Raw genomic sequence first — 19122 nt, forward strand, 5'->3', positions numbered from 1 at the left:
TGATTTTATACTTACTAAAAAGAAAAGAATGGATCTGGGGAAACAAATTAGGTTAATAAGTTTCAGTTTCAGTGTTGGACTGTGAAAAGGACATTAACGATCCTCTAACTCAAATCTTGAATTATATAGAGAAAGAAACATATTCAACAAGATAAAGTGACTTTTTCAACTATGAGAAAAAAATAAATGGTTTAATTAAATAGAAATATCTAAGTAATTTCTGTCACTTATCCATTATTTATATTTTACCGGGGCACAATATTTATGTTTAACTCAGTTAGTTTTAGTACCGATATAACTTTCTTCCTTTTATTGTTTTTTTTTTTAACTACTGTCTGAAATACCTTACTCTAGAACTTCTAATAACATAATTGAAATCAGTACTGTCCAATAGAACTTTCTGTGGTGATGGAAGTGCTCTGTATCTATGCTGTTGGATATGGTAGCCAAGTGACATATGGTTATTGGGTACTTGAAATGTGGCTAGTATGACTGAGGAACAATCCAGTTCACTTAATTTTATATGATTTTAATTAATTTAAATGTTAAGAGTCACAGTTGGCTAAAGGCTATCATGTTGAGCAATGCAGATTCAGGCAAATATAATGTACTCCTCCATGAATCATTTTGAAATTTTCATTGGTAATGAACCCAAAAGAAAAAAAATATATATGTGGATAGTTTTATTCCTCCAACATTACAGATGCAGCTTGAAGGTTTGCCTCTGTTAGTTTTAGGGATCTGTAATTTGTGAATGCTCGTAGAAATAATATATGTTCTATATATGGGTTTGTGTGCTAAAAGAAACATATTTAAAATTATATGGATATTTCAAAGTGTGCTGTATGTTTAATAAAAATCATAAGAAAAGCTTGCATTTAAAATATGCTTCTTAGAAGTTATAATTCAGAGAGATACAATGAATTAATTTGGGGAATAGCTGAGTAAATAAGTGAAATATTGTGTGAAGTTTTACTCCCTGAGTGTAAACAAAACGGCTATTGATTTTCTTTCCTAGGTATTTGTATTGGATTGACTGCTGTGAGTATCCTCACATTGGACGTGTTGGAATGGATGGAACCAATCAGAGTGTTGTCATAGAAACCAAGATTTCTAGACCCATGGCACTAACAATAGATTATGTCAACCATAGACTCTACTGGGCTGATGAAAATCACATTGAATTTAGCAACATGGATGGATCTCATAGACACAAAGGTTGGTCCAGCAGCACCAATGACTCAGTATTTTAACAGTGCATAAATTATTCATTTAGAAAATATGCACATGCTTAAAAAAAAAGAAATTATGTACACACTTATATGTATTCGTCATATATAATTTCTCTCAAATACATTTTATAATTTAAGATTACACTATTATACTCCTTTATAACAATATTGGTAAATAAGAATTAGGCATATTTATTCAGAACTTCTGTAATCATGTATAAAAATCATTTTCACATTATTTTCTCTAATTGTATGTTTCTAAATAGTTTTTATGGTAATTGAACAATGTTTTTCTTAGTTACATCCTAACTGAATTGAAACAGAAGGTTACATGCTTATAAACATAAGGTTATTATTGCACTGGTAGGGCTTATTTTAAAAAAAAAAATACTAAGTGGAGCGCCTGGGTGGCTCAGTCGTTAAGCGTCTGCCTTCGGCTCAGGTCATGATCCCAGGGTCCTGGGATTGAGCCCCGCATCGGGCTCCCTGCTCCGCGGGAAGCCTGCTTCTCTCTCTCCCACTCCCCCTGCTTGTGTTCCCTCTCTCGCTGTGTCTCTCTCTGTCAAATAAATAAATAAAATCTTTAAAAAAATAAAAAAATAAAAAAATACTAAGTAAAAGTACAGTTCTTTAAAGACAGTGATGTAATAGTATTCAAAAATTATCAATTATACTGCACACATGATTAAATTTATTGTTATCTAATCAACAGTGGCCACCAAAGTTAACATGGAAAACAGCTTTCAAATTACGGTAACATTCAGGAGATTATTTGAATATCAACAAATGTAAAATTCTACAGATACTTTAATTTTCTATTTTTTATAACTCTGAGTAGATTAAAAAACTCTAAATATAAAACAAATGAATGAAGCAATTGGATATGAGGGAAGTGACACTACAATTAGGGAGGAGGGAGAAGTCTGAGAGGAGAAGAGCTGAAGATGAGGGATTTTAAAAAAGCAATGGAGAAGGACATGCCGAAGGAGAACGGGGTGCAGCTGGAGATGACAGGGATATAAAGGAAACCACAAATGATTCCAGTGAACACTCAAAATATTTCAGATGTGTAAAGATAAGATTTTTCCTAGAATGAAGATAAATGATTTTTTTTTTATTGATCCTTATTGACCTAATGTCACCTTTGTTAATAGGTGTTTTTATCTTCAAATAGTAAAATAGCACAAGTTTCACAGAGAGGTCCCAAAGAAAGCCCACACAGTAGCCTGGTTCAGCTTCTCAGGCTGCTTTCTTCCCCGGCAGTAAGCTTAGAACAAAACCCTGGGAGGAGGAAAACGGGGGAGAGGTTAAGAGAGGATTATCAATAATCTCACTGTCAGGTAAGGCCATGCAAAATTGTGCCAGTGTGGAGTCCTGAGAAGGATGAAGCCATTGCCTTAAAAAATAAATAGATAAATAAAAGCGAAGGAGATCAAAGTCACTGAAGTCACACCACGTAATGATTTTGCCTAAGTCCCCCTCAGCTGATATTTAAACAAATAGATCATTCTAACTAAAAGTGCTGGCAGAAAGCTTTTAGAGGTGCTCGTTTCAGGGCAAGAACATGCAGTTGGAGGAGTCACTTATTTAGGTGTTGGCAATCCAATTATAGAGATAAAGAAACTCATCAGGATGCAATTTGAGTGAAGAATTATTTAAAGATGACTTTAGGATTTTAATTAAAGGAAAAGTAATGTTGACAAATCAAAATCACACTTAGCATTCAGCAATTATATCTTCTCCGAAGAATCAATAATGAAATGTTCAGCAACATTCTTAGATGATATAATTGAAAGTTTTATTGTGGCAGTCAGTATTTTCCCCATGTAACTATGAACCCGTCTATTTTTAGCATCTATGTAAAGTGCTAGGTTGTTGTGAATACATTACTTTCCGCCAAAAACTTTCACTGTACAATAGAATTTAAACCATTTTTGGTTAGATAAATGAATATTAAAAATATATTTGCAGCATCAAATATTTGCCTATTTTCACTTTGTGTTTGAACACAAATTGTAGTTAAAAATGTTGTCTATTAGAAACTATTGTTTCCATTCCCTATTCATTATTTAGAAATTATGTCAGATAATTGTGACTAATGCTTTGAAAACTTAATACAAAAATAAATTTGTATAAATGAAGTGTCTTGCACCAGTACTGGTGGTGATTTTGGGTAGAGGGACATATATAGCAGGGAGAAATAGCACTAAATTTATTAGAGTAAAATATTTGGCTGAAAGATAACCTAGGTATGATGTCATTAACATTTTAAAATTTGATTTTGAAAATACTCGGAGGCTCAAGGGGGAAGCAAAAGAAACCGAAAGAGCTGCTGCCATCAGAAGTATTTTTTCTCCTGAAGGCTTTCTCAGAAAGACTAATGAAAAATTCATTAAGTGTCTTATCAGGCATCTGCCAATATCTGAATGCAAGCCAACAATTACCTAGTAGTTACTAATGAGCTACTAATTGTAGGCAGCATAAATTATGTCAGTTCCACAGCCAATGAGAAGAGAGCCATTCATTTGCCGTGGGTTTTTTGTTGTTGTTGTTGTTGTTGTTTTTGTTTAAGATTTTATTTATTTGCCAGAGAGAGAGCGAGCTCAAGCAGGGGCAGCAGAGGCAGAGGGAGAAGCAGACTCCCCGCTGAGCAGGGAGATTTGCCTTGTTTGTGAAGAGGAGTACCATTTTCTACTTCTCATACTTTCCCCATAAAGACATAGAGAATGCTGTCGTCTCTTAATTACATATGTGGAGGTGGAAAATGAGACTTTGACATTAATGATAAGTTTTGCATTAGTTTGGTCACTGATTTCTTTTTTTCTATTAACCAGACTAGTGTTATTGTTCTTTTTTATTCTGCTTGTTGAAAGTAAAACCAAAACTTATCAAAAGAGTGGGCTATGCCATTCATGACAAAGTAATTGGAGAACATGAAAGGTATCTGAGAAGTTTCAGAATTATGGCTCTTTTTGATAAGCCAAACCTTAATAATGGGGAAAAATAAACCCTGACAGTTTTTTTTTTCCCCTCCAAACATACTGGGATTTAACCATGCAGTAATTTCATAAATGAAGCATTAATTTATTGTTACTGATCCAGCCTAAGAACTTCTAAAAATTCAGAATTCTATGCCCTAAACAATAGGTCAGATTGCCTCCAAGGTGCATGTGACTTAGAGTTTGCTTAAGAATTTCCATCCATCTTTCTCTGCTACCTCCTCTACCCCAAACCACCTTCCTACCTAGTCTAAACACCACATTGCAAAATTAAATAAACAAATAAACAGTCAATTTGCCAGCTTTGGAGCATCTACATGCAATCTTAGCCATGTGAACCTCTTCCGAATGCCTGTGTATATCATTCTTCTGGTTTTTACTATAATAATTTTATAATAATATGATTTACTATAATGATGCCATAGAATATGATACATGCTACTGGATGACTGAGTCAAACAGTTTATTTTAAATCAAATTTTCATTAGTTCATTTTTTTTAAGTTTCTCTGATTTCTTCCCTTTAGATCTGCCCATTCATTCATTCATGTATTCATTCAACAAACACTTACCGATGTCTCTTTCAAGGCCATGCCTTATGCTAGGCTCTCAAGTTACAAAGATGACCAAGGTTGTGTTTTTAAAGGACTTAGAAGTTAATGGTAAAAAAAACCCAAAACAACAAAAACTGATATACAAGTAAAAACATAAATTAGATAGGGGTTAGAGGAATATACAAAATATTTTGAAAATGTAGGAAGGAGTAGAAAAGCCATTGCTGAAGTAAGGGAATCTTTGAGAGATCTGAGAGATTTACTACAAGTTCTCCATATGGGGAAATGTATAGAGGATTCTTCACACAGAGGGAACAGCATGTGCAAAGATGTAATAGAGTCTTGAAACAGCATGGAGTTTACACAATTTGGCTATGATTGGAAGTTGTATAAGAGGGAGATAATGTCACTAGATGAAAAAGGGCAAATATCGGCCAGATTGTGACAGGTCTTATATGCTAAGTAATTTTGAATTTATCCTTTAGGTCATAGGGAGCCACTGATGGTGTTTAGTTGACAGAGTGCTATCATTAGACTTGACAGCAGCATGGAAAATGAAAGACCCTAGAAGGGTAACTACTTTAGAGGCTGTTAAAATATTTTAGGAGAAAATATTTGAAGTGATTAGAGCTGTGGGAATGGAGATAAAGTATTACATTCAAAAGTTATTTGGTAAGAAAAAAAGAAAAGAAAATAGGAGAGATGCATCTGTAAGCTTAAAATAACAGACATATTGGTGGTCCAGTTGCAAATATTAAGTGAATGTTTTATATTATCATCCACTTAGCTGGGAAAAAATAACATCATTTTGATGACTTAATAGTTTCACATATATTTGTACATTTTAAAAGGAGTTTTAAAAGTACCAAACTAAGCATAACTTAGAGATTCTTCTTGAAAAGCTCTGTTTTGATGAGAGGTACATTAATTTTAACAAAAGGGTCAGCATAAGAGGAATTCTAAGGATATGATTAAACAACCTCCATTGTATCTTTCCCTAAAAAGCATTTCAGAATACCTGATAATTTATCTAGAAGAAACAGGTTTTTCTAGTATTTTTTTTTTTTCAGAATACTCTCCTTTTATCCCTGAATGATTTAACCTTGTGTTAAATCAATTGGTCATGTACATATTTTATCCAGCATGCTGGAAAAATATATACTCATAACTGCTAATTTCTCTGAAGAGTAATCATTGGGTATGATTCCAAACTACAGTTTATCACTGAACTGTCTTTTAGTTTGTGGACAAGTTGTTTAAAATTTCATGCAATTACATTGACAATGGCTCTTCATTTGTTTTTATACTCCTAGACCTGAAGGTCCTCACATTGAAGTGTCAATACCATAGTCCGCCTCAATTGTTTGTTTACTGCTCTGGGAATCCAGTTTGTGTCGTGAGGGGGCAGTTCTCTGTTTGGATTTAAAAATCCAAATCATAACCCATGCAGTGATCACCTAATTAATGTTGGAAAAGGAATCCAGATCTCAGCATGCTGCTGGTGAAATAGCATAAATATATATACGACGGGTTTTGTTCTGAAGGGGAAACACATTGAAAAAGACAAAGGGAGCATGTTGCGCTCATCTATTTTGAAACTCAGGAGCTCTTGCATTTGGGTCTTTAGAATATTTAAATATACATTGAAACTCACCAAAAAAGGGAAGGAATCTAATAAACACCACCCTCTGATTTTACAATATTCTAGAGTGTTTCTTTCTTGGTAGGATATTTCATTTCAGTACTTTTGAAAAAAAAAAAAAATCCCTATCATTCACAGTCCATTACGAACAGTAGAACTTCACAGGCTATTTTATGCCAACAGTGTTGATGTGCTGTTTACAATACAATAAAAGTTAATGGAAGGGAGCAAAATACAATTCAGTTACTATAGAAATGTTCCTGAAACAGTAAAATAAATTGAAATTAACTGCCATTTCTAAAAAGTCTTAGAATTTCAGTGTCAATCATGTCTTTCAGTTTTGTTCCTTTAATAGGACATGTTACATTAAATTGTGTATATGCTTAAATAGATTATTATTTTGCAAATGCCACATATGATCCACATACTTTTTTAAATGGGAAATTTTAAGTATTACCCTAGCATGAGTTTTCAGCCACTTTCAACAATCTGACCCATCTTAAATTGGAGGCAGAGGGGTACTGGGGATCAGTAGATCTGGCTTTGGTCCAGGTTGCTCTCTAATTTAAGCTTGTTGTTTTGCCACAGTATGGTTCCATGTTTTTATCCAGAGAATGGGGCTTCTATTTAATCAGGGATTTTCTAACATTTCTTAGAGGAATTTAGCTGAGGTTGGGACTGGGACAGAAGACTGTTCTATCAATTCCCTCACCGACTCCTACTTATTCCTAGGACTACCTAGAACGTTTTAAAATGCTTGAAACATATTACACTCTTCTCTGTTTTTATTCTAGAACCATATTTATAATTGTAGAAATGTGGGAAAACCAGATACTAAATTCATGTAAATGGCTCTGTTGATATCTGAACCAAAGGCAAAGTACTTTTTTTTTTTTTTTTTTTAAGGCTCCACCTATCATTAGGACTCTCAAACACATTCCTAATGCATGTGTGTGTGGAATACCATAACTCCTGTATTTAGTATTGGTCATCGGCTCTGAAAACACATTGCCAAATGTCTATGAAGGTTTGTAGCACCAGCAGAAAAACTCTGTTGCTTTGTTTAGAGACTGGAGAGCAGTGTCCTGGTCAAGAGCTAATACATATAGGCATAGTCTAGTTTTCAAAATAAATGTACGACAATTCACATTGTCTGTTTCATAAATTCTCACATTCATTAACAGAAATACTCTTTTCAGATATTAAATATTGAAATGGCCATATTTGACCTCTACTATGAATAACTTTAAAAATATGTAGGTGAGACCAGGAAGTGGTTGAGTTATATTAAACCACATATTCTTAATCTATATAGAGAGTACGTATTATTTGAAGTGACAAGGTGGAGAAAAAAAGGCAAAAAATACAGAAAAGGATGGACAAAGGATGCCTTTAGCCTCTTACAAATGGCTTTAAAGAAGAACTTTAAGTATAGCATTAATTTCTATATTTGCCATCATACATTACATTCGTTTCAAAAAGTTATACATTTAAGTGTCCCAGTATAAACTAATGCATTAAGGGGGGACATATAACTATTGTTTGGACATTTGCTCAGTGTCAGTATTTAAAAGACAGTCTCATATAATAGACTCCCAGGTAGTAGCAGCCCAAATCTGCTCTTCACTATGGCATATACTGAATAGAAGAAACTTATTTCTTATCCCATTTAAGGTTTCACTGATGGATGAACTTTTTGAAAGATTATGTTTATACTGGAAAAAATAAATTTGAAATTCTATCATAGTATTTGGAAATGTTGGATATCCTTAGTGTTCTTGCCATTTCTTAATGCCTTTATTCACTTTGAACAATGGACTTTGGATCCATTTGCCTGAAATTTTATTTATAATACTATTACCATTAAGCAGGTTTGCATTAAAGAGTAGGCAGGGAAAATGTTCATGGAGGCAAATATTAAATGAAATATTTTGTATCTTTTTATAGATGGTTTTGAGGAAATACTTATTTAAAAAAGGACTCTACAATCAATAACACTGAAGGGGATGCATAATTACTGACAAAGAATAAATGTCCTTGGCCTTAAGGTTATATAAAGCACATTCTTTTTGATGGGGTGTTTGTAGCTAAAGCTACTGTCTCAGCAGTCATTGTCTGGAAATTAGTATACTGGGGCCGATTTCCCACCCACTCTTCTCTGTCGCTCTTCATAAACTAAAAATCATTATCCACCCACTTACTGACTACTGCTTTGCATCTCCCACTTTTTTTGGCACGTTAAACCATTTTCTTCCATCATCTAATTTTATCATGTGTTTATCAGCCTATATTCTTTCTGCAGCCTTCCTTTAATCTCACCTTATTTTTTCGATGCTATTTGTTTTTCTTTGTTTCATTTCTTCCTTTTTTTTTTTGTTTTCATTATCTGCTCCATTAATTTATGCCCCAACTTCTCTACATAGCTTGTTGTACATTATTTTTCTAGAAGGATGTTAAGAAAAATGGTTAGTATCAGGGTCTCTCAGAATAGAGGATTGCTGAGCATCTTGATCCTCTCTTCTGAAGACAGTGTTTTCGTCAAGCTCAAATGTTTGCCCCTGCCTACGGAATGGGTGTCATTGATGATTTTTGATTAGAGAAGAGATAGGTGAGATTTTAAAAAATGGGAAATATTGACTGAATGGAGTTCTAGGTTATCCTACCTTTACTTCTTTGCCATGTTCTAAATGCTAGAATGCAGTCTTCTGTGGACTGCATCACCCAGGCTCTGTCATCTTCTGACTTCAGGTTGAAATGTACCCATGGGTTTGACAGGAGATTGGATGGTGGATGGAGGAAGACGTTGGAATATTTATTTATTTCCTTTCCCTCCGGCCCAACCACAGTGGTTTGGCAGCGGCTGAGCTCCTCCACTGAATGATCACTGTTCTTGTCGTGTGGTTCCTTCCCCTTAGCTCTAGCTGTCACCAAGTTCTAATAACAGATGTAGGAAAAAACAATCCATCATCAGTCCAATGACCATGCCCACACCTCTGTAAATAATTCATTTATTAAAATCTTTTAAATTATCATTTAAAAATGTATTTTCTGTTTACTACAGGAAACCTGACTGACACAAAAGAGATTGGAAGAGATTAAAAACAATGAAAAAGTTAGAATAATTTTGCAATATTTCAGGTGTAAGGGAATGTGAGCCTTTACTTAGGATAATGGCACCAAGAATAAGAAATGGGAGTCTTAAAATACATTTAAAAAGAAAAAGTTGACAAAATTTCATGTTTTATTTGATATCCTTGTTTACTTTAAATTTTTAGATTAAATTTCCAAACCTAATCAGTCATACAGTGACAACCATTTGGGTATTTTCTTCCAAACAATACATAAATTCTTAATATTCAAAAAAAGAAAAAAATAGTAATGCTCGTTACTCTGTACTTTTGATTTACTTATAATAATAATTACTGAATTTGGTGGTTGTGTTCTATGAAATTTGTCTTACTTTAGAAAATATTGCTAAAGTTTTTATATTAATCTTAAAATAATGAATTGTAGGGATTGCTGCATATATAAAATAATATTTTAAAATCACATTTAATTCTTAAAGTAAATCTTGGAGGAGATATAAGGAAAAAAGAGAGAGAGAGAGCACCTGTAGTGAAATTTCTATTTTAACCCACCAGGCAAAGTCATGCTGAATCTGCCACTATCCCAATAGTATACCCTACCCGTAGCACCAATTACCACATTTTAACTCTATGAAAGATGGATACTGTGTAATTGGGTCATTTTGTTAAGTATTTAAACTAGATAAGTTGAAACACAAAATTAGAATGATATTATCCAGGAATATACTTGTTTAGCATGATGAGTGCTATCAAAAAAAATCAATAATCAAGAGTATTAAATAGAATAACTCTAACTGTGAGGCGATGGTTAAGCCAAAACCATATTCTGGATTGCCACCTTTTCTATTTGTTGTAATTAATAGGAATGTTAATAAGATATCATCCGACTTAACTAAAAAAAGAAAACTTCACAAAGAGTATTTCTTTGATGTATTTTTTTTGCCAAATACCAAGTTCTTTATTCTGATAGATATAGGCTATAAGATAAAAATTAAGAGCCTAGTACTTGAGTGAAATGCTGGAAATAGTAAAATAAATAATGCTGTTATCCAGAATAGAGACTTAACTGCAGAAAGCAGCTTTAAAATATATAATGAATACCTGTTACAGCCCATGCAATAGTTCTGTTTTTTTTCTGTCTTATTTTATATGTCTACTGAATACCTGTAAATGAAGTGTGCCTTAAATTTATTTTTCATATTTTCTTTTAATTAAGCAAGTGCAGTCTTATATATGATAATCAGTCATACTATTTTTTTCTCTTAAAAAGGATAGCCATTATTATTTGGAGAAAACAGTGACTGCTTTTTCCATAAACACAGCCACATCTCAGTGAATTTGTTAAACGTTTTTCTCATGCCATCACATTCCATATTAATGTTTATATGACTTATTTATTATTATGTACTTATTATGAATTATATATGAATATACATATATAACTATATGTATAATAGATATATTACAAATGTACACATATGTAATATATAAATGCATGTATACATACAAATGTACATATTTACAAAGTAAAAATAAGAAAATAAATAAGGAGACAGCCAAAAATAAGCAATTTTATTTTTCTCATTCTGAATCAGGGAAGTTTCTTATACCAAAATATATGATGATTTGGCTCAGAACATCTCATTTAGCTTCAATGTGGGCTGAATTCTTCATCTGGTGATGGAAAAGCAAACATGGCATTCATTTATTTATACTTACCATTTAGCAGTCAATATGTGGCTTTTTTTTTTTCACAGAAGCTTAAACAAATAGTCAAATAACTTGTTGGAGAGGTTTAAGTCCTCAAGAAGAAATAAGGTATACTGCCGAGTTGTGAGCTGAACTCCTAGAAAGACGATATAAAAAGATTTTGTTTGATTGTGTGTTTGTTTTGCTTTCGTTTGGCTTGATTTTCATTGGCATTGTTTGTGGTATTAAGTGAACTTTTCAGCATCTCTTAGAGAATAGATTGTTGGAGCTACTGTAGTGTTAGATATGTGGGACTGGATATCCCCTTGTTAACATAAGGTGGTGTTTTTACTTTGCTTTCTCTAGAAAAAATACTCTGGTGGTTGTATTTGATGTGTTTGGGAAATAAACATGTTTGCCAACTGAGCAGTCCTGAGAGTGGGCTTATAAAGCTAAGAGTGACAGTCCTGTTCTTTACCCCAATATCAAACAAGGGATTAAATCAAACAGATGGTCACTTTGGGCAAATGGACTAATTTTCTTCACCTTGACCTTTTCTACATTTTCTGTACTTTCAGCTGTGTGCCATCTTTCTTCTGAAGTAAGAGTTCACCTTTCTGATCTCCATAAGTTTATACTGATTATCTGATAACAGAGATTTTCTGGTGGTTAATCATTACAAACTTAGAGATAGCAAACTTGTCCAGTACTTAAATTGCCCCATGTCTGAAAATATAATGTAATTTCAATCAAGTAATTAAATAAACTGACTTTCAGGGTGCCTGGGTGTCTCAGTTGGTTAAGTATCCGACTTTTGGTTTCAGCTCAGGTCATGAGGGTCCTGGGATAGAGCCCCGAGTCAGGCTCAGCGTGGAGTCTACTTGTCCCTTTCCCTCCCCCCTCTGCCCCACCCACTTTCACATGGAGCTTATGAAATCAGTCTTATTGCTTTATATACTTGTATTACTTTGCTAAGGCTGCCATACAAAGTACCACCAGCTGGGTGGCTTAAACAAAAGTTTATTTTCTCACAGTTCTAGAGGCTGAAAGTCCAGGACCAGGGTGGTGACAGACTTGGTTTCTCCTGAGGCCTCTTTCCTTGGCTTGTAGATGGCCATCTTCTTACTATGTCTTCACATGACTTTTTCTCTGTATGTGTACTTCCCTGGTGTCTCTGCTTCTCTCTTCTTATAAGGACACTGGTCATATTGGATTAGGACCCCACTCTTACCTGTTTCCAAATACAGTCATCCTGGGGACTAGGGCTTCAACATATGAATTTGGAAGAAAGGAAACAATTCAATCTATAACAGTACTTTAGCCTACGAGGCTGGCTTTCTTTTTTTTTTTTTTTTAAGATTTTATTTATTTATTTGACAGAGAGACACAGAATAAGAGAAGGAACACAGCAGGGTGAGTGGGAGAGGGAGAAGCTGGCTGCGGGGCTCGATCCCATGACCCTGGGATTACAACCTGAGCCGAAGGCAGATGCTTAACCAACTGAGCCACCCGGGTGCCCTGCAAGGTTGGCTTTCTTGAAAGCAGTGCTAGTAGGGAAAATGGCAAAGGACTCAGCAACCAGAGTCTGATTTAGATTTAAATATCAGTACCTTCATTTACTAGTTTCTAATCGCCCTCTTTGGTCAAGATACTTAAATTTTCCAGATCTTAGCTTTCTCATCTGTGAAGTGAGATCTGTCTACTACTATACAATAAAATGATGCATATTAATTAAAATAAGGTGTATAAAGTAGATCTCCTATTGCAGGGTTTCATAACCTCAGAACTATTAATATTTGGGCCTCATCATTCTTTGCTGTGGGGCCAGAATTGCCTTCCCCACTCATTGAAAATCACTGCCAACTTCCTGGTACCTGAGTACTTAACAAATGTCAGCTATAAGTTACTTACTGAATAATGAAAAAGACTATGCAATGTTAGAGATGTTAATAGGCAAATTCATACAATAACTCCACTTTTTGTGTATAAATTAATTGAATCTCTGGTGAACTGAAATTATTTAAAATGATGATTAACTTTTTAAGTCCATATTTAATGATCTAATTATTTCCTTTACATCTAAGGAAATAAGAATTGAGTCTCTCTCAACTTTTTTTTTGCCAATTTTCACTTTTTTTGAAGATTTCCAAACATACGTATATGTTGAAAGACTATTACAATCACCTATCAAGATTCACCTGGTTGTTAAAATTTTGCCACATTTGTTTTATCTTTCTGGAATGAATTTATACAGCCAGAAAGGGAAAGTGGGAATAGTTTGTGTAAATAACTCAGATATGATTCATTCTGGTAAAGTATCCTCTTCATCTTTCTATCCAATTCCACTTATTCTAGCAAGAGGCTCCATGTCTATAAGCAGTACACAGATAATTCAGTTTGAGTACTTACATCAAAAGTGTACACATGTGGATTTTTTTTTGAGTTTTACTTCCTTCATAGGCATAATATCTGTTTTGAGATGGATTTCTGGCTAGACCCTACAGTGATAGTCATCAGTGGTTTAAAGTGTCACCTATTTGCTTTTATTTCTACTTTCTTTGTGTCATAGTGAATTCTCTGATCACATTTGACCCAGCTGAATAAAAATAACAAATTGTATTTGAAATCTTGATAGTGTCTCAGTTACTCCTGGATGAGGAATATGCCAAACATTAATTCTCAGTCATGAAAATCCAATTTACAAAAAAGTACTTATTACTGGACTTACAGTACCTTTTTCCATTAATGAACAGTTTCTCAGAGTTTCTAAAAGTAGATTTGAAAATAAATATGGAGAAACATTGTAATGTTCATGCAAATTAAGGAATTTCCATTTTCTTTATTGATAGCTTTTGAAACTTTTTTTGAAGAAAACTCTACCACATTTTAAAGTTACTTAACCTTAAATCACCAAACAAATTTATCATATCTCATGTGCCTGATAGGACCCTGGAATCTCTTGAATGAAAAATTCACATTTGTGATGCTCAATCTACTATTTACATTTAAACCTAGTCCTATAATGAAAATATAATTACGAAATAATTTTAACCTGCAACTAAACAGTTTTATGACTGTTAAATCTGCCTGATACATTGTTGTCTGTCACACTTATTTTCCTCCATTCCTATCCCAGCTCATCTTGCATGTAAAAATACTCATAAAATCTCAGTGACTAAAATAGTTTATAGTAGTCTTATAGTCATTCTATCTCCAGGTAGATAAACATTTCATCCTGGATATATGATTTAATCAATTAGGAAGTGGGAGAAAGCAGTCAATGACCTGTAGATGTAAGGACTTAAGTTGGGAGCAACTGGATGGATATATATATGTATATATATATTTTAAATATTGGATGGTATTTGTTTCTGGTGAAGCAGCCATTACTCGTGAGCAGGATTGCATTCACTTCTTCCCAGTGGCCGAATCAGGCAAACTCTGAGCAAAGTAAACTCCTGCACCAGATCCTGCATTCTCTTACCCGGTAATAAAGAACCTTGCTGGCCTGACAGTTGTCACAGCAATTATTCACATGAAGTTCTGTAGCAGTTGTATCTGTCAGCCCATGTAGTATTGAATATTTTAACTGGCAGTCTTCCAAGACTGAACATTAATCTTACCATCTCCTATTACAGTCCCTAATCAAGATATTCCAGGGGTGATTGCACTAACATTGTTTGAAGACTACATCTACTGGACTGATGGGAAAACCAAGTCACTCAGCCGTGCCCATAAAACCTCGGGAGCAGACAGACTCTCACTGATTAACTCATGGCATGCCATCACAGATATCCAGGTGTATCATTCTTATAGACAACCCGATGGTAATTATTCTTTCCATGATTTCCATAAGCTCATCAACATCTTTTAGTAACATTCCATTTTTGTTTCCTCCATGGTTAAGTGTAAACTTATTTTGAGAAAAAGTAGCAGATTTCATTATTTAGCATAACTGTATAGGATGAATTCAGCTGATTTCAAGTATGTCTATTAAGGAATATGATTAGAAGCTCAATAATAGTACAGAGAATTATTAATTTGTTGAAATATTAAGTTGAAATGACAGTAAATGTAGTTAGAGCAGTAGAGAATGAATTCTTGAAATGATTTCTTTACAAAATAGTTATAGGATCCTTACTTTCTGGAATGCTGGGTGAAAGGAATTATATTTAAGTATCTTTGGGGCTCTAAAAATGAGAAACATATCAAGCTTTTTAAGCATATGTCTAGTAAGAATTCTATCAGGGCTCATGGAATAAAAGTTTGATTATTTTGCTTACAAAACAAAGCCACTACACTATTAGTTGTAGATCATTGTTTCATTGTTTTATTTTACATTTATATTTCTAAACATATGTATGTCTTCATCCAAAATGCTTCTAGTCTATGTTTTTCTGATGGACAATTTTTTTTCTACTAAAATGCTTGTTTTTGTGGAACTACATCCTTAAAATTATTTAATAGTAAAACGAATGCCATTGAGCAATGAATAGAATTTACAACAAAATACAATTATATTTATGAACTTGATGACTTCTTGATTATAAAATTCTACAAGTTATGAAGTTTAAATGCCCTGTCTCTAATCCCATATTATATCTTGGCCTTGATTTTTCTGTTTTGCTGTTTCTTTCTCATCTGTAGTCTCCAAACATCTCTGTATGATAAATAACGGCGGCTGCAGTCATCTGTGCCTTTTAGCCCCTGGAAAGACTCATACCTGTGCATGTCCCACCAACTTCTATCTTGCAGCCGACAATAGGACTTGCTTATCTAACTGCACAGCCAGTCAGGTGAGTAGAGGTCTTGAAATTATTTCATAAAATGTATTATCAAGCTGTTATAAAGGTTTTGCCTGCATTTTGTTTATTGGCTTAAGCCATTTTGAAACTTTTTTTTGTTGTTTAGCATAGCATAGCATGATAACCATTCCATACATCATATAGAGGGTCATAGAGTAAGGGAAAAGCAGTTGATGTGCATCCTGAGAACGAGACCTTAGGAAATAGGAGGTACAAATAGAGGTCAAAAAGAGAAACAAAAACAACCCTGAAAACCATTTTTACACAGCTCCATAGAGAATAATGGTTCAAATCAAGAATGGACCTAGAAGAATCATCAGAAGAGATCTGATATATTTCAAGAAGGCAGGGTGATTGTGGCATAGGGTGAAGAGGAAGATATATACAGTTTAAACAAATAAACAAATCTTCCTAGATAATCTACTGTGTCACCATCTCTTCCCCTCTCCCATTCCTCAGAGCAAGTGATAATGGAAAAGATGAATTGGACAAAAGTAATTTTCTGGACTTTTTAATTGAAAAATTATATGATCTAAATAGTTTCCTCCCAAAACCTCTTTTTCTTCAACATGTAATTATTTTTAGTAAAGATATTAAAACGTGCACTCAATGATAGTTACATGGACTTGATATTACTACTTTCAAATTTTGGATAATAGTCATATGACATTATAAGATTTGATTTTTTTTATATTTAGTCACTCTGTTGTGTAAGATAAAATTGTCAAGGAAACTATGATTTGTTTTGAAAATAGCTAAAATTTGTTCTTAGAATTCTGTGTTTTGAATCTGCTGGTTTTCCACTTCTAGCAGTGGCATCCTGGCAAAACACTGAATTCCTCTTTGGGTGTGCTTATTTTCAGAATGGAGAAACTAATACTAGCTCACCCAGCTTCTCAAGTTATCACTATGAGTATCACCATTAAAGAACTGTACAATGCCAACCATCAAACCGCTTTGAGGTAGCCAGTATGTGTAGTAGTTAAGGGCACAGACTCTGAAGCCAGATTCGCTGGGACTGTAACCCTGACTCTGCTTGAAATTGGCTGAATAATCCTGGGTTTTTTACTTACTCTCATGATGCTTTAGTTTTCTCATCTTTAAAATGGAAATACTAATATTTCCAGGCCACTCTTATGGTGATTAAATGGGAGAAGTTTCTGGCACATAGTAAGTGTTGTTACTGCCCCTGTCCTGGGGTGGGACTAGAACACACTTAAGGACATGTGTGCAATTAGTGTGAGCTGCCATCAGGAGATTCTGATGTGTAATTGGAAGCACAGGCCACAATTTCTTCTTTCTTTACAAAGTGTATTGTTTTAATTATAATCCCCTAAGTATTTGTGTAGACAAAATACATTATCTTTAGAGACCTAGAGATTTAAGTCACTGTGAGAGGCAAAATAAACAACCTAATTATTCCTAGAGAGAAAATTTAAGGGAGAAATCCCAGGTTCTTAAAACTTTTAAAATATAATTCCTGTTAGTACTATTTAGTTTAGACAAATTTCCAGTTTAAAGTCGAGGTTAGGGGTACCTGGGTGGTTCAGTCGGTTAAGCTTCTGCCTTCAGCTCAGGTCATGATCTCAGGGTCCTGGGATCGAGCTCCACATCGGGCTCCTTGCTCTGCTGGGAGCATGCTTCTCCCTCTCCTTCCCACTTGTACTCTCTCACTGTCTCTCCTTCTCTCTCTCTCAACTAAATAAATAAAATCTTAAAAAATAAATAAATAAATAAACTCAAGGTTATTCTGAAATAACCTCAGTCCCTTGTTGGCAGAGGGGTGTGCGGGGTGGGGTCCAAGAGTCCCTCTGTTGGTGCTTAACACTGTGGCCTTAGGTGATTTAGTAGGAACAATGATGCCTGCCTAAGCCACTTACAGTGTGGTGAGCCTCTGTAGCCAACCAGAAACAGAGCAAAGCCAAAGGATGCTTGACACACAGATGAACATCTCAAAGCATCAGCCTTCCTGTAATCATAAAGGGAATAAAATATTTCAAATTATTATATAAGAACCTATAATTATGTTTATTCAATGCCAAAAAAAATCAGATTAAATGAATACCTAAATCAACCCAGAAAAATATTATTCATATAATTAAATTATCTCCTAATTTGGTATCATTGATGATATGATTAAGCGTCTGCCTTCGGCTCAGGTCATGGTCCCAGGGTCCTGGGATCGAGCCCCGCATCGGGCTCCCTGCTCGGCGGGAAGCCTGCTTCTCCCTCTCCCACTCCCCCTGCTTGTGTTCCCTCTCTTGCTGTGTCTCTGTCAAATAAATAAAATCTTTAAAATATACATGTATACATATACATATATATATATATATAACTTTTAAATACCCCAATAGTGTTTTTACATAAGTTTTTTTTGTATTTAAAAAATTCAACAATAGTGAGACAGAACACTAACAATAACAACACAAATTGTGGATCCAATATCTTTGCTGTCAGCAGTACTTCCTGAAGAAAAGAGTTATCAGTTCATTTGTTTCATTTTTACGAAAAAGTTAATGAAGAACAGTTAATGCAATCCATCAGTGGTTATCCCAGTAAGTCTTAGGGTTTATGCAGCCATTTACTGATGATTTTTTTTTTTTTCCTGATGTAGTGAGAGAGAAAAAACTATCTACTATACACTTCTTGGAGAAAAGTCAGTTCATAGAAACACAATTTAAAGTGAGGTTTGAAATTGAAATGAAGCAAATAATCCAAGTATTTCAGAATCATACCATTTAGCATTCTGATAAAAAATGTTACCTTTTAAATTTATCTTACTACAGGATTTTTTATTTTTTAACATCTTATGAGTGCAACCAAAGATATATCCCCTGACTAGCACTGATTTTTAGAAAAATAAAATAGGCAAATCATACCAGTAAGAATTCTATTAGAATTGAAATAAACATTAAAATCTGGTAAAAATCAAGATTAAATACAGTTATTAGAGCACTTATCACTTCAGATATTAAATTTAAATCATTTTTATTTTCCAATAAAAAGTGAATTAAAAAATAGCTTTACTTAGTTTTTAAATGGAGACTTTTTCTATTGCAAATAAACCTCACTTGTGTGTGCAGGATTTGTATTTTATACTTGTATTCATTTTAATA

The 19122-nt window shown here is 34.0% G+C and overlaps 1 protein-coding gene across 9 annotated transcripts in view; it reads left to right on the forward strand.

Annotated features, from left to right (window-relative positions):
• The window catches only part of LRP1B (LDL receptor related protein 1B), a 1853519-nt gene that overhangs the window by 1625757 nt on the left and 208640 nt on the right, over window positions 1-19122 (forward strand). For all 9 annotated transcript variants that reach the window (XM_032387847.1, XM_032388632.1, XM_032390176.1 and 6 more), the window contains 3 exons: window positions 1019-1218; window positions 14840-15028; window positions 15849-15997. In XM_032387847.1, the coding sequence (XP_032243738.1) occupies window positions 1019-1218; window positions 14840-15028; window positions 15849-15997 (538 nt within the window). The remainder of the gene's footprint in view (window positions 1-1018; window positions 1219-14839; window positions 15029-15848; window positions 15998-19122) is intronic.

The sequence above is a fragment of the Phoca vitulina genome, unplaced genomic scaffold (genome assembly GCF_004348235.1).
Source record: "Phoca vitulina isolate PV1807 unplaced genomic scaffold, GSC_HSeal_1.0 scaffold1, whole genome shotgun sequence".
In the NCBI taxonomy this organism is placed as follows: Eukaryota; Metazoa; Chordata; class Mammalia; order Carnivora; family Phocidae; genus Phoca; species Phoca vitulina.